The 20,709-nt window shown below is 36.3% G+C and overlaps 2 protein-coding genes across 8 annotated transcripts in view; one reads left to right on the top strand and one right to left on the bottom strand.

Moving 5' to 3' along the window:
• Positions 1 to 20,709, bottom strand: part of LOC144959062 (trafficking kinesin-binding protein 1-like) — a 90,683-nt gene that overhangs the window by 62,993 nt on the left and 6,981 nt on the right. The window contains exons 3-4 of one of the 2 annotated variants that reach the window (XM_078891420.1): positions 20,416 to 20,619; positions 11,721 to 11,777 (exon numbers count right to left, since the gene is read on the bottom strand). In XM_078891420.1, coding sequence (XP_078747546.1) covers positions 11,721 to 11,751 — 31 coding nt within the window. In that variant the 5' untranslated portion in view covers positions 11,752 to 11,777; positions 20,416 to 20,619. The remainder of the gene's footprint in view (positions 1 to 11,720; positions 11,778 to 20,415; positions 20,620 to 20,709) is intronic. The other variant, XM_078891421.1, reaches the window with a different exon arrangement.
• The window catches only part of LOC144959063 (tRNA wybutosine-synthesizing protein 5-like), a 297,326-nt gene continuing 291,602 nt past the window's right edge, over positions 14,986 to 20,709 (top strand). For 3 of the 6 annotated variants that reach the window (XM_078891429.1, XM_078891425.1, XM_078891426.1), the window contains exon 1: positions 14,994 to 15,448. The gene's annotated coding sequence lies outside the window, so the exon portion shown is untranslated. Of the gene's footprint in view, positions 15,449 to 20,709 lie in introns of all 6 variants that reach the window. The other 3 variants (XM_078891423.1, XM_078891430.1, XM_078891428.1) reach the window with 3 other exon arrangements.

Raw genomic sequence — 20,709 nt, 5'->3', positions numbered from 1 at the left:
CAGCAAAAAAAAAAAAGGACTGTAAGAAGCCATAAACAAAAAATGACATTTTCGAATAGGAACAAAACGCCAAACGCAAACGTTTCGGGATCAAACCCTTCTTCAGTTCAGCCAAAAAAAAAAAACCCAATAAAAATATTGAAACTTTACTTAAAATCCTGACATAATGTCTGGCTGGGTTTGAACTGATGGAGGAGTCCTTCAGAGCCGTGAGGCCCATGGAGCCGGATTTTGTCCTGGTTTCTATAGCGTGAACAGGACAATAGCAATTGCTTGCTACCCTTTTGGTAGGACGCTAGTCTATTGCAAAGTACTTTCCACCAGATCGAACAGATCCAGCTACACAATCACTGCTGGGTGGGCAGGGCGGTGGTCACGAAAAAAAAAGAATAATAATCTCGACTGCACTCGGATCGATCTCGGTCCCTTTTAATTGTGAAGCGAGTGCTCTACCAACTGAGCTATCAGGACCCCATAAAGTGATGTATTGTTTTTGCTTTTCAAACCCGAAATTTAACCCCCCCCCCCTCCAAAAAAAAAAATGTTTTAAGAGTTCCGACCGATTTTTTAAAAAATGGAGTCAGTGGTCATTGTCATTGTGTTTGGTTTGTTGTTGTTTTTTTGTTTTTTTTTTTGCCATTCATGTCCATGAGTCAATCTCACTAAACTGTGTTAACCAGACTATATAAACTTTCATGGTTACACATAGTTTTGGGTGTTGGTCCGTTATACTTCCGGATGGCAATGTTGTGAGCTTCTTAGCCAAACGCACATTATTTATATAGATAGTATGCGCTTGGCTAAGAAGCTCAAAACATTGCCATCCGGAAGTATAACGGGCCAACACACAGAAATATGTGTAACCATGAACGTTTATAGTCTGGTTAATACAGTTGAGTGAGAATAGGCTTCAAAAGTCATGACGTCACTTCCCTCGTAATGACGCATGGTAACTTAGTAACTGGCTCTAAACTATCGGAACAATGGCGGACGCTCTTATGAACTATTTCTCCGACGAGCATAAAAGTGTATCCAGGTAAGAAAAACATTATAAATATGATCATGTTTTGACTTTTATACATTCTGATCACTTGTGATATGAAAAGTTCTAGCCAGCATGAAGAATAAAAAGTACCGATTTTCTTTGTTTAGAACCAAGATGGCCGCCGTTGCTGGGCGACGTGACATCAGACTATTGAATCCAACTACTCATAAACGTGGATGGCAAAAAAAAACAAAAACAATAACAAAGACTCGAGTGACGTCAACTTCATTCCATCTATTGCAGGTCACCGTCTGTTTCTGGACTCATAGCTGCCAACTTTTCAAAATGCAAAAACGTATAATTATACGCGGTGTGGCGCGGCGCGGACGCCCAATTCATGTCTTCTTAAAATGGCATATTTATTAATGTACTTAAGTACTCGAATGGTCAGAACTGTAATACTAAGAGAAGCTTACCTTTATCATCCTACTGGGTAGGCATAAGTGATGGGGAGGGCGTGGTGACAGAAGCAGATTACTGAGGCTTGGGCTTAACAGCTTAACAGATAATTTTTATCAGATTTTCTTTTTTTTTTTCTTTCTTTCTTGATTTTTTTTTCTTTTTCTGGATTGGCCAAATCGTACTAAGTACGATTTTATCGTACCGGTTGGCAGCTATGTGGACTAAATCAACATGTGTTTTGGCGATGTGTGGCAGTATGGTGGGAGTTGTACGTATGACATTGACACCATGAATAATTCATGTCACTATTCGGTCTGTCTCCTATAGATAGTTCGAAGATGACGTCACTCAGGTCTTTGTTATTGTTTTTTACCATCCGCGTTTATGAGTAATGCTCACTGAACTGTATTAACCCGACTATAAACGTTCATGGATACACACAGTTTTGTGTGTTGGTCCGTTATACTTCCGGATGGCAATGTTATGAGCTTCTTATAAAAGCGCATACTATCTATATCCTGGTCATATAATATACCAGGAATTCCACACGCAAACACACGCACAGACACACTACAAGCACATACATACATACATACATACATACATACATACATACATACATACATACATACATACATACATACATACATACATACCGACGTGCACTTATTAGCGGGTCAGATAACCTAATTCATAATAATCTCATAGTTGTAATGGAAATCGTTAAAAAATGACGAAATATGTTGTCCATTACAAAAATGTTAAACTAGGCCCATAATTGCGGTCGGATGTCAGACCTGCACATGTGTACACGTCGAGACATAACTACATACATACATACATACATACATACATACATACATACATACATACATACATACATACATACATACATACATACATACATACATATAGATACACCTACATACATACATTACATATACATACATACTTACACACATACAAACATACATACAGTACACATAAAATAAATAAATAAAAAATAATAAATATAATAAAATTCCCTTTATTCATCCGACAGGGGAAATTTGTCTCTTGGGTCTAATCCAGAGAAAGAATGGAATAATCCCGGCGTCAGCCGCAGTGCAGCGCCGCAAACTAAGCTAGGGCTAGGTGACTTGCTTAAAGCCACACTACGTAGCGTGCTAGAATCCAGCGAGTACTGTTCTCGGTTTGTAATAGAGATGGGGCCTTTTGTCTGAGAACAACATTATCATTACCATCTTCACCACCACCACAACCAGCAGCAAAAACACCAGAACAACAGCAATATGACATCAACAACAATTATAATAATAATAATCATAACAGCAAAAGCAACCATAAAAACGGCATCAACTTTAATGAGAGAAAAACAAATTACGATGACAACAAAAAACAAAACACATAATAATAATAATAATAATAATAATAATAATAATAATAATAATAATAATAATAATAATAATAATAATAATAATAATAATGATGATGATGATGATGATGATGATGATGATGATGATGATGATGATGATAATGATGATGATGATGATGATGATGATGATGATGATGATAACAATAATAATAATAATAATAATAATAATAATAATAATAATAATAATAATAATGATAATACTTATAATAATAATAATAATAATAATAATAATAATAATAATAATAATAATAATAATAATAATAATAATAATAATAATAATAATAATAATTGATAATAATAATAATAATAATAATAATAATGATAATAAATTAATATAATAAAATAATAATAATATAATAATAATAATAATAATAATAATAATAATAATAATAATAATAATAATAATAATAATATAATAATAATAATAATAATAATAATAATAATAATAATAATAATAATAATAATAATAATAATAATAATAATAATAATAATAATAATAATAATAATAATAATAATAATAATAATAATAATAATAATAATAATAATAATAATAATAATAATAATAATAATAAATATAATAATAATAATAATAATAATAATAATAAATATAATAATAATAATAATAATAATAATAATAATAATATAATTAATAAATAATACTAATAATAATAATAATAATAATAATACAGAATAAAACAACAACCAAATAAAACCTAATACCAAATGGTACCCCCCCCCCCTCCCCCCAACCATAAAAACTACGACAACAACAACAACAAAAAACAATAACAACAACAACCTCAACAACAAGAAACGACCACAAAAACCCGCTTCCAGAATGCCTCCCAATGAATATTTCAATACAACTACAACTACCGTAACAGGATCCTATCATTATTTATACATTTATGATTTGTATTTTTATTCTTTCTATCAGAGGAACCGACCGAATCAATATGAGATCTCTTCAAAATTCAATTGAAGAAGGACGGTGGGTGTGTGGTGTGGGTGTTGTGTGTGTGCAGATGGGTGGTGTGGTATGTGGTGCATGTGGTAGAAGTGTGTTGGTGGTGGTGTGTGGTGGTGGTGGTGCAGAGGTGTTGTGGTGCAGATGTGGTGTGGTGGTAGTGGTGTGGTGCAGATGGTGTGTGGGGGTAGTGTGTGGTGCAGATGGTGGTGGTGGTGGTGGTTGTGGTGGTGGTGCAGATGGTGGTGGTTGTGGTTGTGGTAGTGGTGCAGATGGTGGTTGTGGTGGTGGTGCAGATGGTGGTGGTTGTGGTTGTGGTGGTGGTGCAGATGGTGGTTGTGGTGGTAGTGGTGGTGGTGCAGATGGTGGTGGTTGTGGTTGTGGTGGTGGTGCAGATGGTGGTTGTGGTGGTAGTGGTGGTGGTGCAGATGGTGGTTGTGGTGGTAGTGGTGGTGGTGCAGATGGTGGTTGTGGTGGTGGTGCAGATGGTGGTTGTGGTGGTGGTGCAGATGGTGGTTGTGGTGGTAGTGGTGGTGGTGCAGATGGTGGTTGTGGTGGTGGTTTTGGTGGTGCAGATGGTGGTTGTGGTGCAGATGGTGGTTGTGGTGGTTTTGGTGGTGGTGCAGATGGTGGAGGTTGTGGTTGTGGTGGTGGTGCAGATGGTGGTTGTGGTTGTGGTGGTGCAGATGGTGGTTGTGGTGGTGGTGGTGCAGATGGTGGTTGTGGTGGTGGTGGTGCAGATGGTGGTTGTGGTGGTTTTGGTGGTGGTGCAGATGGTGGTTGTGGTGGTTGTGGTGCAGATGGTGGTTGTGGTGGTGGTGGTGCAGATGGTGGTTGTGGTGGTTTTGGTGGTGGTGCAGATGGTGGTGGTTGTGGTTGTGGTGCAGATGGTGGTTGTGGTGGTAGTGGTGGTGGTGCAGATGGTGGTAGTGGTGGTGGTGCAGATGGTGGTTGTGGTGGTGCAGATGGTGGTGGTGGTGGTAGTGGTGGTGGTGCAGATGGTGGTTGTTGTGGTGGTGCAGATGGTGGTTGTGGTGGTGGTGGTTGTGGTGGTGGTGCAGATGGTGGTTGTGGTGGTAGTGGTGGTGGTGCAGATGGTGGTGGTGGTGGTGGTGGTGGTAGTGGTGGTGGTGCAGATGGTGGTTGTGGTGGTGGTGGTAGTGGTGGTGGTGGTGGTGGTGGTGGTGGTGGTGGTGGTGGTGGTGGTGGTGCAGATGGTGGTTGTGGTGGTAGTGGTTGTGGTGCAGATGGTGGTGGTGGTGGTTGTGGTGGTAGTGGTGGTGGTGCAGATGGTGGTTGTGGTGGTAGTGGTGGTGGTGCAGATGGTGGTGGTGGTGGTAGTGGTGGTGGTGCAGATGGTGGTTGTGCAGATGGTGATGATGGTGCAGATGGTGGTGGTGGTGGTGGTGGTGGTGCAGATGGTGCAGATGGTGGTTGTGGTGGTAGTGGTGGTGGTGCAGATGGTGGTGGTGGTGGTGGTTGTGGTGGTTTGGAGGGGAGGGGGAGGGGGTATCGATATTCATAACGATAAAGACAATAAATAAAAAAAAAAAAGAAAAAAGAAATGAAAATCAAGTCAGTCACAACGTTGTCACTCATCAATAATGCAATTTGGTGAAGAGAGATAGAGAAAGAGAGAAGGGGTGAAAGAAAGAAAGAAAGAAAGAGAGAGAGAGAGAGAGAGAGAGAGAGAGAGAGAGAGAGAGAGAGAGAGAGAGAGAGAGAGAGAGAGAGAGAGACAGAGAGAGAGAGAGAGAGAGAGAGAGAGAGAGAGGTGTGTAGAGAGAGAAATTAGCAACCATGAAGTTTTAAATGATTTCTTTACAAAAAGGCAACCTATCGATAAAAGGACAACGTACCTGGAAATTCACAAATTTTGCACAATAATAATCTAGTCCAAATCCACGAACGCAGAAGACCAGCGTGATAATTGGTCTAGAACATTCTTGGTCATCATTGGAACGGCACTGACCAACGTGAACTTCGGCATCCACCAACACTTGGACTTACTCGCAGATCAACAATTGACTGCCAATGAATTTGAATGGTACCAAAGTGGCCACTTGATAAATCGTTAACTCCTGGCACAACAGAGTGTAGGTAAATACTGCCGCCCTAGGAAAAAAATAACATTTGAAAATTTGACCAGAAAACTCTTCCTTCAAATATCGATCGATGTAAATGACCCTCATCTTGACAAAAACTTCGCGAAGTCCCAGGTTTAAGAGTTTTGCCAGACGAGGGTAATTTTAATCGATCGATATTTGAAAGGCGAGTTTTCTGACCAACTTTTCAAATATGGGTTTTTCCAGGGTACGGCAGAATAGTGAGCGAGGCTTTTCATTGCTCGAAGACAGCAGGGAGTGTTACATATTACATGCGCTAAACTATGATCAATGCATGTTATAATAATAATAATAATAATAATAATAATAATAATAATAATAATAATAATAATAATAATAATAATAATAATAATAATAATAATAATAATAATAATAATAACAATAATAATAATAATAATAATAATAATAATAATAATAATAATAATAATAATAATAATAATAATAATAATAATAATAATAACAATAATAACAATAATAATAATAATAATAATAATAATAATAATAATAATAACAATAATAATAATAATAATAATAATAATAATAATAATAATAATAATAATAATAATAATAATAATAATAATAATAATAATAATAATAATAATAATAATAATAATAATAATAATAATGATATCATCGATTTCAAATATATTTTATTGTGTTTAACTTGACCATTTACATGTCGCAATATCTGCTAAACGCTTTGAAAGGGCTCTATGAGGCTACGTATTCTGGCCAATTCTGTCCATTTCTGCCCTTAGAAGGCGTTATGTCAGTGCACAACAGAGAACCACAATTAACAAAGCGTTACGCTATGACCAATGCTTCAGCATGCGCACAACCAACATGACGTTCTCTCTCTAATAACTTTTCCGCCGGCGACGTCACAGACTTACTTTGGGTGACGTCCAATCAAGGGACACTACTCTCCCGCTAATCTCATTCCCCATTGGTAGAATGACACCATAGAACAGTCAGTATTGTCCACGACAGACGTTGCAAATATACTGCTCTTCTTCCGTATAAGAAACGGATCAACATCCAGGGTGGCGAGGGTTTAAGAAAAGAGTAACGCATGCTGTTTTGTTACAATAAGTCACCAGTCACGTGTGAAATGCCACGTGACTCGATCAGGAATGAAAAATAAAGTGTGTACAGTTTGGTGTCAGACAAAGCAAGAAAGAAAAAAAAATTATCCCCAAAACTCAGCCTGTCTGGACTGGGGATCGAATCCTCAGACTTCCTGATTACCGGTCAGACGCCCTACCATTCCATATTTTTTTTTATTGAGCTTTTATATAGAGCAATATCCACTAAACGTGCTCAAAGCGGTTTACAAGGGGTCCCTAGCCAACAGCAACACTTTACATTTAGGACATGACATAACACCTGTTAGGCGATATTACATTTTTTTTTCGGACAGAGACAACGCTGTGAACGGTCAGGTACTCATTTTACACCTGAGTGCGGTGAGAGAACGTGAGTAAAGAGTCTTTTCCAAGGAATCAACTTTGCGCCGAGCGAGGCTCGAACCCAGGACCTTCCGATCCGAAAGCAAGTGTCATACCACAAGACCACATAGCCGCACAAAGAGGTTACACGATAGCAGGGACCATCTGCGGCGACTCCGCTGTGAACCCTTCGCTTGCATCACAAAACACAAACATGCATTTCTTGCATTTTTCCTGCTTGTTTTGTCTGGCACTATTTCCTACACACATAGATCTCTATATTACACCAATGCCTGATCCTTATTTTGCCACGTGACGACTTGATCAAGGGAAAATCAAAGAGATATTAAACCTATTGCTTACATTCCCACAATGGAAATCTGAAAGGAGAATTATTTTTTTTCAGCGCACTCCACCAATTTCAAAGCCATAGACACACACGAAAATCGATAGAAATTAACCAGGAAAGCCTAACAATTAACTATCGTCTGTCTGTTGCTATTGATGATGATGATGATGATGAAGATGGTGATGATGATGATGATGATGACGACGATGATGATGATGATGATGATGGTGTTGTTGTTGATGTCGGTTTTTTTTTTTAATTTTTTTTTATTATTATGATAACTACTATGTTACTAGTGTGCATCTTGTGTGAGTGTGTCTATGTCAATATTGTATTGTTATAAATGTGTAACCAAATGACAAATTGCCACTTTTCTGGGGACAATAAAGATATATTATTATTATTATTATTATTATTATTATTATTATTATTATTATTATTATTATTATTATTATTATTATTATTATTATTATTATTATTATTATTGATTGGAGCTTTACATTTCTTTACATTCGATTTTACTTGGATTTACTTGCTTCAGGGGATCACGAAAGCTTAGTTGGTAGAACTCTCGCTTCACATGAAGAGAGACCGCGATCCTTGGGTAGCTAGATCTGTTAGATCTGGCTGAAGGTAGTTTGCAATAGACTAACCTTCTATCCAAAAGATAGCAAGCAATTGCTATTGTCTGTATCACGCCGCAGAAACCGGGATAAACTCCGGCACCATGGGTTTAATGGTTCTGAAGGACTACTTTTTAAATTACTTACTTCAGAAAACATTAAATGATCTTAATCGCGTATGGATACAAATTTTTTATCTTTCGACGAGATTTGACCCGAATATCCGTCTTAATGAAAAGCCAGAAGACACGAAGATACTAACGAGCACGATTCACGCGTAATAATAACATATCGAACACAGTCACGATCTCGTCATTAATGAGATGAGAGAAATGAACCGACGCTAAGTCCAACAGCTCATATATATATATAATATATATATAATATATATATATATATATATATATATATATATATATATATATATATATATATATATATATATATATATATATATATATATAATCGTATTTGATACAAATATGGTAAGGATAGTGCTCGACATGTAGCAATGGAGCGAATTATTATTTTAATATTTACCTTAATTTTTACCACAATGTTGGAGTCGGTCTACATCGATGTTTCAGGCCTAATCAGCCATCTTCAGGACTGTGTGTGAAATGAGTTTGGTTTGTTGTCTGTTGTTGTGTGTTGAAGTGACTTCAACAAACAACAAACCAAACTCATGTAACACCAACATTGTGGTAAATATTAAAATAATAATAATAATAATAATAATAATAATAATAATAATAATAATAATAATAATAATAATAATAATAATAATAATAATAATAATAATAATAATAATAACAATAATATATACATATATATATAAATATCCACTGAACGTGCTCAACGCGCTTTGCATGGGATCACTAGTCAACAGCAACACTTAACACATTGGACGAGCCATGACCCCTATTAGGTTATATTCCATTTTTTTCTGACACAGATAATCCTATTAACGAACAGGTACTCATTATAATCTGAGTACAATGAGAGAATGTGAGTAAAGAGCCTTTTCCAAGGATTCAACTAAGCGCCAGACACAGCGTGACTCGAACTCAAGACCTTCAGATCCGAAGGCGAGTGTCATATCACAAGACCACATAGCCGCGCAGCTTAGCGTACCAATACAACGGGACTCGAACCAGGGACACAACACCTACTCGTCTAAAATCAAGCGTTACGCCATTTGACCACAAAGCCGCACCAAAGGAAGTCCAAGTCGCCACAAAGCCGGCATTATAACATTATAACCGAATGCATCAGTGCACAAAAACGAGAGAATATCTCACGGTCCACAACCTACGATAATCCCCTGACTATTATTGTATTGAGTCGGCTGAGCCTATCTGTAAATTAATCATTAATGAACTAAAATATGAATAAAACAGTTTCGAAAAACAAATTACCAAAGAGAGACCTAATCTGTAACAAAGTACAAGCATAACATGCCCATATATATATATGAAGAAAGACAAAAAAAAAGTAAATAAATAGATGCCAACAAGTTAACCGTTATGCACAATTTACAATTAAAAAAAAAAAGATTTAAAAAACAATTTTTTTAAAAACTTCCTTGACTCAACTAACACATTCGATCAAATTTGACATGAACTCTCAGAAAAATAAATAAAACGTAGCCTTGATATATAAAAGTCAAAAATTGGAATCAGACACGGTGCAAGATTGAAAATCCATGAAGGTGAATAATGATCATACATTGAGAGAAAAACACAGAAAGAAAAATAAAACTATAATATATATTTTTTTTAAATATCAGGCAAAGACAATCAGACTACACATTCAAATTCGAACTACTCGGGAAAATGACAACATTCAGTGTGAATCGGAAGTCACATCGACAACATCAACACATCAAATACACATACACAAAACTGAACATTTGTGTGTGTGTGTGTGTGTGTGTGTGTGTGTGTGTCGAGCTCAATATGCTTTAGATTTCTAGTCTGGAGCGGTGGGAGCCACATGGTGGGAGCTGCCTGAAGACTGGGATCGTGAAAATACTAACGGAAAGGTGAAAACGGAACGGTTTCGGATGGGAACGGGACAGACAACACGGACTTTTCGGGTACAAAACCCTTCGTCAGCGTGACACTCAACAAAGGAAAGTGGAAAACAAATAGAATAAAATGGAGTATAAATTGTAGCCTCTGTACTCTCTGGTGGTTGGAGTGTGAATGAAGTGTTAGCGTGGTGTGGGTTCCACAAGTGTCACACTTCATTCACACTCCAACCACCAAAAAGCACAGAGGCTACAATTTATACTCCATTTTATTCTATTTGTTTTCCACGTTCCTTTGTTGAATGACGTGGTGGCGAAGGGTTTGTACTCGAAACGTCAGTTGTTGTCTGTACCGTTCCCATCCGAAGCCTTTCCATTTTCACCTTTCCGTTAGTATTTTCGCGATCCCTGGTATGCTTTCTATTATACGTCCTAACATCCCAACAATGTGGTTGTTAATTTTTCAGTGTAACGAACCAAGATGCCATGCGACAAGGCGACGGGAGGAAAAAAGACAAAACAACAACAAATTAACACCAAAATAAATAAATAAATAAATAAATAAAAATAAAACAACTAAAAAAAAAGTAAAAATAAAGAAAGCAAAAACTACAAGTGGAAGAGTATTCTAGAACAGGTGATGAAAAAGATAAAGGAAGAAATTTAAACAGATGGAACAGGGATGTGTGGGTGGGTGGAGAGGAAGAGAGAGAGAGAGAGAGAGAGAGAGAGAGAGAGAGAGAGAGAGAGAGAGAGAGAGGGGGGGAGATAGATAGATATAGAGAGAGTGAGAGACAGAGAGAAAGAGGGAAGGGGGAGGGTGAAATCACATCCAGCATGACAAAAAAAAAAGAAAAAAAACATATTTTTAAAAAATGGGGAGGTAACCAATACATTCTGTCTATGTCGTATTTCACTCAGAGCGGGTTGGAATTCGGGCATGCTAGAATGCAACGAGTACCATAGCATAGCGGCCAACTATTCAAAGAGTCAAAAGGTATAATACCGTCATGACCCAAAAACACCAGTATGGTTGGACTATTATAGTATAAAAGTGTAATATAGGCTTAGAGCTTTTTCTGTTCCTTGTTTTTATTTGTTAGTCAAAATCGCATAATACTGAGACATGCAAGAGGCATTGCCATTCACATGAACAGTTCAAATTTTTCTTTCTTAAACTTTTCCTCAGATTTCCATAACGGGAGAGTTCATCGGGAGTGTAGACTTTGCCGCTATGCTGTAGTAAGGCTACCGATGTATGAAGGCTACAACATCAACCACTCGGTGACTCACCGTTATAAGGGTCCAATAGAAGATCGGCCATTACTGGACGAATGGCCGGAAGAGAGGCTGCTTGGGGGGCGAGAATTGAGAAGAATAGACAGACTCCACGTGAGAACCAAATAAACATATCATATAATATTAAATAATTGCTCAAAACTCCTAGCAGATAAGATAGGAAAGAAAGAAAGAAAGAAAGAAAGAAAGAAAGAAAGAAAGAAAGATAATGTAAACATGACCAAAGATTTCAGTTGTAATCTCGATAAAATATTATACTGATTGATGAAAGTGGGAAATTTGTGGAAAGGCTTCCGAGTGACAGGACAATCGCTTCAATCCTCTTTACATGCTGTTTATTTGTTGTCACTGTTAGCTTTCTTGTTTGTTTCTTTGATTTTTGTATTTTAGTTTTGTTGCTTTTTTGGTTGTTTATTTGTTTTTTTTATTGGGAAAAGGGGGGGGGGGGGGGGGGGGTATATGAGAAAACGCGTCCTTCAAACATCCATTAAAACCACCACCATCTTGTCAAGTAAACAAAGTCCCAAATCTTCGGACTTCCCAGATTTGAACGTTTTTTTTTTTTTTTTGTTTTTTTTTTTTAAAGAAGGGTCATTTGAATCGATCGATATTTGAATGGAATTTTTGGCCATTAAAAAAAAAAGATTTTTATTTCCACAGCACAGCAGAGTTGGAGTGCACGTCATAATATAGATCTATTGTCACGAGTGGCTGGCATGACCAAAAACTGACAATCAGGACATAATATAGTTCTATTGTCACGAGTGGCATGACCAAAAACTGACCATCAGGACATTTTAACCGATCGATGTTTGGACGAAGGACGAGCCTCCTGACCAATTTTTAAATATGTGGTTCATCATAGTACAGCGCTAGAGCTGCACATATGGTCCATTTTCCCACCAGTGACGTGGCCTAACCTTGACCATTCTTGAAAAGATCACATGACAGGAATACACGATAACACACCAGACCTACCACCAATCAACAACGTTTTGCTGTTTTGTGGGAATATATATATTATATATATATATATATATATATATATATATAATAATATATATATATAATATATATATATATTAAAAATATATATATATATGGATAAATAAAAAATAAACTTGAAATTTCATATAGCGATGATAATGATGAGGTTGATGATAATGATGATGATTATAATAATATAATAATATAATAAATAATATAATAATATAATAATAATAATAATAATAATAATAATAATAATAATAATAATAATAATAATAATAATTACAATAATCATAATAATAATAAAAAGTAATAATAACAGTCGTGTGTGTGTGTGTTTCGATTAAAACAAGAAAAAACTAACTCACTTATATGTCGCATATACAATATCCACCAAATGGAACATAATTCTAATAAAATTCCATTCTTCAACAATAATGACAGATATACCGACAGAAATCAATGACCACAAACGAGTCCAAAAACAATGACATATATACCGACAGAAATCAATGACCACAAACGAGTCCAAAAACAATGACATATATACCGACAGAAATCAATGACCACAAACGAGTCCAAAAACAATGACAGATATACCGACAGAAATCAATGACCACAAACGAGTCCAAAAATAATCTGAAAACTTGACTCGGATCTTCAACTTTCCGACAGGCCTTCATCTTCCTAATATATCGATATATAAAATCAAACATAATTCTGACCACAAAGAGACGTCATCGTTGTTTATCACTTTATTAATCTTCTACCTAACATGCCGTACTTTGAGAAAGAAATTATTTGTGTGTGTTTCTTAAGGGTTTTCAATTAGAGAAATGACTCAAACAATATTCGAATTTCAAGTTTCCTTGCCAAAATGAAAAGAATTTTTTTTTTTTCATAGACTAGGGCAATATAGCGAAGAGATATGGCAAAAAGCCTTCATATCATGATAGAGACTCACTGTCAAACCTCTCAACGACTTCAGAAGTCCAGTTGAGAGTTTGACTAGATACTTCTAATCAATTGATATTTGAAAGACCAGTTTTTTTGGCCATAATTTTCTTCGCTATATTGCCCTAGTCTATGAAAAAAAAAAGTTTCTCCAGGTTTGAGACTTATTGGCAAGATGAAGGTCATTATGATCCGATATTTGATGGGAGAGTTTTTTGGCCAAAATATTAAATACGCATTTGTTTGTTGTTTTTTTTTCTCTTTCAGAATAAGGCACAGCAGTTGTCTTGTCACCAACCATCCTGGAACCAACAGTCCGCCATGATTGCATCATCACAACTGGCTGTCGATATCACAGGAACCAGAGTGAGAACGAGACCAGACGTCGGAAACACTCAACTATGTTTAACCTTTACTGGCGGGAGTTCAGTGTAATCTAACCCGAGACATTTTCAAGACAAGAGTTATAGCAACCAAATGAGGCCCACGTTAAATTACAAATAAATAGACGTGAGTTTATATATCAGACACGCTGGCTACTATTACCAAAATGCCGTAATATTACGATTTATTTTTGGTTCTAACGGAAGAACTAGTGAACAATCTTTGATTGAACAAAATATCTTGAAAACGCAGTTATGGTGCAAGACTCGTACCTTCCAGCATGAAGATCATAATTGGTCAAAAACTATATAAATATCCACTTAGTCACCAAGGTTTCTCAATAGGCTAGTAATAATATGAATGGGTACAATCTTGGGGGAAATGCGTACAAGCGTACAATCGCTGTAAATGCGTACAATTCCGCATTTTTTTGCGGTAGGTTGGCAGCTCTGCAAGAGCTACTAATATATAAATGATTTTAATGATTTTAAAGCATTGTTTGAACGTATTAGGGAGAAATTAGTCATTTTTATAGGTATTCATAATGGCTACTACAATTTCACTTATGAAAACTACGAATTTTTCCAATTTCAAGTTGGCAGGTCTGTGAGATAGAACTGTATCTACTAAATGTGCTTTGCAAGGTGTCCCAACCCAACGGCAACACTTAACGTATTGGACGAGACACGAAGCTTTTAATGCAAAATTGAATTTTTATTTTTATTTTCATTTATCTATTCTTTTTTTTTTTTTTTTGACAGAGACAACTCTACTACCGACCAGGCCATCATTTTACTCTGGAGCGCCGCCACAGAATGGGAGTAAAGAGCCTTGGCCAAGAATTAAAATGTGCGCTGGCGCCGAAATACTTACCGGAACCAAGGACCTTCAAGTCCCGAGGGCAAATGCCATAGCCACTAGACCACAAAGTCATACAAACAAAATCACTCTCACCGCTCTCTTGATGCTGAGAACTGACAGGTGTGTGTAGCGATAACCAAATTAATATACAATGGATTTTAATAGGAACTCAAGTCTTGGCATTGAAAGGGTGAATTTCCATCTTTCCGACAACACAAAGAAACTGGCAAAAAGTTTAGAGAATAAACGGGAAAACTGACATTCATAATACAACTGACCTTATCAACGACATGTGTATAGAAGGAACGAAATTGACGTCACTCAGCTCTTTGTTATCATTTTTAGCCAGGCATTTTTATGAGTAGTTATCGCTATACTGTATTAATCAGACTACAAACGTTTAAGGTCACACATAGATTTGTGAGACGGTACGTTATATCCAGCAAGTCGATGTCGTGAGTATTTTACCTGAGCGCATAGCATCAATATATCAGGATATATTTTCTAAGTTCAATGACTTGATGAGTGCTATTTAGGTAAGTAAACTTAAAACATTTATTAATGAAATAATAATAATAATAATAATAATAATAATAATAATAATAATAATAATAATAATAATAATAATAATAATAATAATAATAATAAAAATATAGAAATTTAAAAAACTAAAAAAAAAAAAAAAAAAAAAAAAAAAAATAATAATAATAATAATAATAATAATAATAATAATACCAATCTAGTAGGAATACAATCATTTTGTGGTGGTTGTCAGATCCGATACAGATGTGAGAGAGGTAGATTGGGGATGTGGGCTGGGGAGCGAGTTGTGAGAGTTAATGAAGGCTGGATACATGGTTATCGTTTTTCTTCCACGACAATCAATCAATCCGAAGGTCCATTCTAGAAAATGACTACGTTTGTTTGTCTGACGTCAGTAAAATCATGCTGTATAGTATATGGAACCACATGCAACAACCATTGACATTGTCATAAATGAATATATTGTTCTATTAAACAGCTCAAGCAAATTATTCATCACAGAGTATCATAAATCAGCAAGGATGCTTAAGATCAATTATTAAACAGAACTATGTAAAAATCAAGGAATAAGAGGAAGAACAAAAAAAAAGAAAAAGAGGGACAGGAGGGGGGGGGGGGGGGGGGGGGGGGGGGGGGGGGGGGGGGGGGGGGGGGGACGGACATTGCACTGCGACCTGGAAAGTCTTGGGTTCGAGGTGTGCTTCAGGCACTTTAAAAAAAAGTTTTTGGGTTTTTTTTTTTTTTTTTTAATTTACGCAAGATTATTAACTCCCAATTTGCTGACGGTAATTCCTATCCGCATCCATATTCCATTCATGGAATGTCAACGTGACAGCGGCTAACGATGCCAAATAGAAGGGAAGGGATTTTTTTTGTTTTGTTTTAAATGTAAAAAAAACAAACATACATACTTCATACTTTGAATAAAATAGGGGGCCCCGATAGTTCAATTGATAGACCAGCACATGCAATGGGACCGAGATCAATCCAGGGTGAAGTCCAGATGTTTTTCTGCCCCCCCCCCCCCCCACCCCCTCAGCTGTGATTGGGTAGCTGGGTCTGTTACGGTTGGAAGATCCATTGTGACAGAATAGTGCCCTATCCAAAGACTAAAAATGTACTGTTTCTGTTTTTAAGGGATTTACGCCGCTTGCAATACGTTTAGGTCATTTCAGTGCCAGCAAAAAAGAAATAAATTGGAATTCTTCTTCTTCTTCAAGTACCAAGCCTGTGTCAGACATTGGTGATCATGGTACGCCAAACATCTCTCTGATCAGATAACCTACAAAATCTGGGATATACAAAAACATTCTTCTTCAAAACGCACCAGAGAAAAAGTTAGTTAAAGGGGGAATGATTCAAAGAGGGAACAGATGTAGATTCCAAGAGCAAACTATGTACACTGATAGGTATTCTCTTGGAGTCTACATTTGTGTTCTATTTGAACTGGCATAGGATCCAACTACAACTACGAGGAACACATTCAAATTCTTACAGCTCATTATGTCATCCATCACATCAAACATCAGTGCTGATGATGACAAAAAGTGAAAAAAGGAGGACAAATTTTGAACGATTGGTTTTAAGCCCCATTTTTACTGCACCAACTCAACCCCCACTTTTAGAGCAGCTGAGATGATAAATTATCATTGATACTCTAGCTAAGAATTGGAGAGTGGGAAATTGCCCCTATTTGTTCCACCACACATCAAGTTTTTCACTGCCAGAACATTTGACTGGGTGAAAAGTATTTCTTTTTATAATCGCATATATCCACGGATCAGAGTAAAACCATCAGAATTGAAATATATCAGCACACGACAGAGAGTTGATTTACAAGGGAAAAAATGTATCATCTATTTTCTTTTATTATTGGTGCCGCTAAAAGGTCTTGTGGTATGACACCGACACCGACACTCGCTTTCGCTCAGAGCATAGTTGAGTCCTTGGAAAAGGATCTTTACTCACAATCTCTCACCGTACTCAGGCCATTAACAGCGTTGTCTCTATCGCAAAAATTATTTTTTAAAAAATCAGATGTCATGAGTCGTTCTACATGTTACATGTTGCTGTTGGTCAGGGACCCTTTGTAAAACGCTTTGAGCACCTTTAGTGGATATTGTGCGATACAAAAGTTCAAGTTTTATTTATTTCTTCAAGCTTCAAGCAGCAACATGCGGCTATGTGGTCTTGTGGTATGACACTTGCTTTCGATTCGGAAGGTCCTGGGTTCAAGCCTCGTGCTCGGCGCATAGTTGAGTCCTTGGAAAAGACTCTTTACTCACATTCTCTCACCGTACACAGTTGTAAAACGAGTGCCTGGCCATTAACAGCGTTGTCTTTGTCCGAAAAATTGTAATATCGCCTAACAGGCGGCATGTCCCATCCTACATGTTAAATGTTGCTGTTGGCCAGGGACGCCTTGTAAAGCGCTTTGAGCACATTTAGTGGATATTGCGCTATATAAAGCTCAATTAAAAAAAAAAAATTGTTTTAAAACCATTTGCAATAAATCCAGTATTATTCAAGACTATTAAGAACTCATTAAAGTCTATACGCCTAGTCTTGTTTTAAGATCATCAGTGTATGAAAGAAATATAATGCATTAGTACTCTTCACCAAAAGGCTTTTAACTGTACAGTTATGGAACTCTCTCAGTCTTAGAACAAAATCTTCTTCTAGTGTTCTACCATTTAGGAAGTATCTTAAGACTGAATTATTTTACAGGACATTTTATGATGGATGTATTCTTTTTCATGTACATATGAGTGGACGTGTGTTGTGTCTCTGTGCGTGCGAGAATGAGTTAATTATAATGCACTGCAGAGCACTTTTAAGCAGATGCTTAGGCGCTATAGAAATATATTATTATCATTATTATTATTTTTTTTAAATTTTTTTTTATATTATTATTATTGTTATTATTATTATTATTATTATTATATTATTATTATTATTATTATTATTATTATTATTATTATTATTATATTATTATTATTATTATTATTATTATTATTATTATTATTATTATTATTATTCTTATCATTATTATTTTCATGATTATTATTATTATCATAATCATCACTATTACTATTAAAGGACATGGATGCCATGGGAGGATAAGGGAAGGATTCTACTGGGATCTATAACTATAAATATATCAATCCACCACCAGCACAAACCACATACCTGCAAACTTCTATTTATCACCTATCACAACTGGTTCAAAGCGCAGATACACACGAACCTTGGTTGAGAAAATAATTAATAGCTGATCACATGACATGTCATAAAGCTCCGACTGATCACATGACATGTCATAAAGCTCCGACTGATCACATGACATGTCATAAAGCTCCGACTGATCACATGACATGTCATAAAGCTATGACTACTCTAGCTTAAAACCACATTTTTAATTGATTTTTTTTAACATCACTTCCGTGCTTTCCCTAACAACAAGGCTTTTATTAATAATTCTTACAACATGATAAAACAAAGACAACAAATAATTTCCTACTAGTAAAAGAATGCCTTTTTCAATTCATGGTTCAAGCGTTACTGAACATTATCCAATCAGAATATTTCCTACCATTTAGCCCGTTCTGTCCCCTTGACTATTTTTATTTCCTGTCAAGGCCTGATAAACATTCTGTAATTCCAGGGCAAAATTCAGTAAATTCCAAACAGACAAACAGGTCAGTCCCTCAGTTAGTGAGTATTTATCACAAGATTTTGACACAGATAAAAGAATTGCATCACAAGACCCGATGGCACAATGCATTATTTAAAATCGCTTGTGTTAAAACAGACCTGCAAACCGTTTACATTCCAAAAGTGGAATCAGAAAGTCAGAAAATAGGAATGTGAGACAAAAAATTGGAAATTGTCACCCATGGACAATTCCCTATCAAAATGACCACAAGATTCGCCACCAAACACACAAAGACAGTGTTCTGGCACAGCTGACAAATTGCATATCAACTATTGTGTTGGGTTATGGAATGGTGAAGGGAAGGAGTGATATTCATTTTCCTCCATAGCTCCCTTCCGGCAATCATAAAAAAATCACAACAGCCCCCCTCCCCCCCCCCTTCTCCATTATTTTTCCTTCTGACCACTATCATCATTTTTGGAAATCTGAATTTTAGAGACAATGGTGGAATAGTGGAAAGGAAGCGTGAAAATAGGAATGATTACGCCAAAAACGGAAGGGTTGGCAGGAATGGTTAAAATAGCCAGTGATGCTCAGGATCTGTGAGGTTGACTGCTTCTGGTCATAAGCAAGTACTTAAGTTGGCGATGGGCCATGGGTTGATGGTTATCAGTCGATGACAGGGGATAAAAAATAGTTGGGTTATTTTTTTTCATTTTAGAGTACAATAGAACCATTGAAATGCTACTTTGACTTGTTTGAATAAAATATACAATAACTGATGTAATTTCCAAAGGTGTAATCAATGTTTGTTGATTGAATAACCTGGTGAATCCTATAAGATGATAGTAATAATACAACCATGTTCATAGCTTGTCAGGCATAGCAACAAGAGGTCACGGGGGAGCGATCAGGTATCATAATGGGTTAAAAATTTTCAATGTTCAATAACAGGGTTGACAATTTAGGAGGCAAAAATTTACTGAACTTTGAAACAAACACATTGAGCAACCCCTGCCTGAGTGCTGAACTCGTGTAACATTACACACAATGTACTCACTTTTTCCCTGTAGTTGGTGAATGGAAAATTTACTGAGGGTTTATAACAACTGAATTCCGTACATATACAGAAAATTGACAACCTTGCATTATGAGTTTGCTACGGTAATGAGTAACTTGTGATCAATAACATTGATAATGAAATATGTCTGTAATTCTCTGCCAGGATGGTAAAGACACCATCCAATCCTTTACAATGACATACATAATATATATATATATAAAGTTAAACATCTCTTTACTCACCGAAATACTTGAGGGTTTCTCCAATCTGCTCGGCGGTGAGATCGACAGGCTCATCAATGGAAACTGGTTCCGACAAGCTAAAATCAGAATTCTTGTAACCAGTGAAATCGGTGATGGTGTCGGCCCGAAGGCGATATCGTGGAATCTGTTCGTGAACAAGAGTTAAAACCTCCACTTCATCCAACTCTGGGGCACTGCATACCTCTGGAGGATTAAAATAAAATTTAAAAACTATAAAGTACAATCTCTAGTTGAATGCTAATGACATTTTTATGGGGCATCTTATCAAAAATG

Source organism: Berghia stephanieae, chromosome 13 (assembly GCF_034508935.2).
Source record: "Berghia stephanieae isolate SIO BIC M18660-M18661 chromosome 13, UCSD_Bste_1.3, whole genome shotgun sequence".
NCBI lineage: Eukaryota > Metazoa > Mollusca > Gastropoda > Nudibranchia > Aeolidiidae > Berghia > Berghia stephanieae.
Note: the sequence above shows the minus strand (reverse complement) of the source record. Positions and strands in the feature narration are given on the sequence as shown.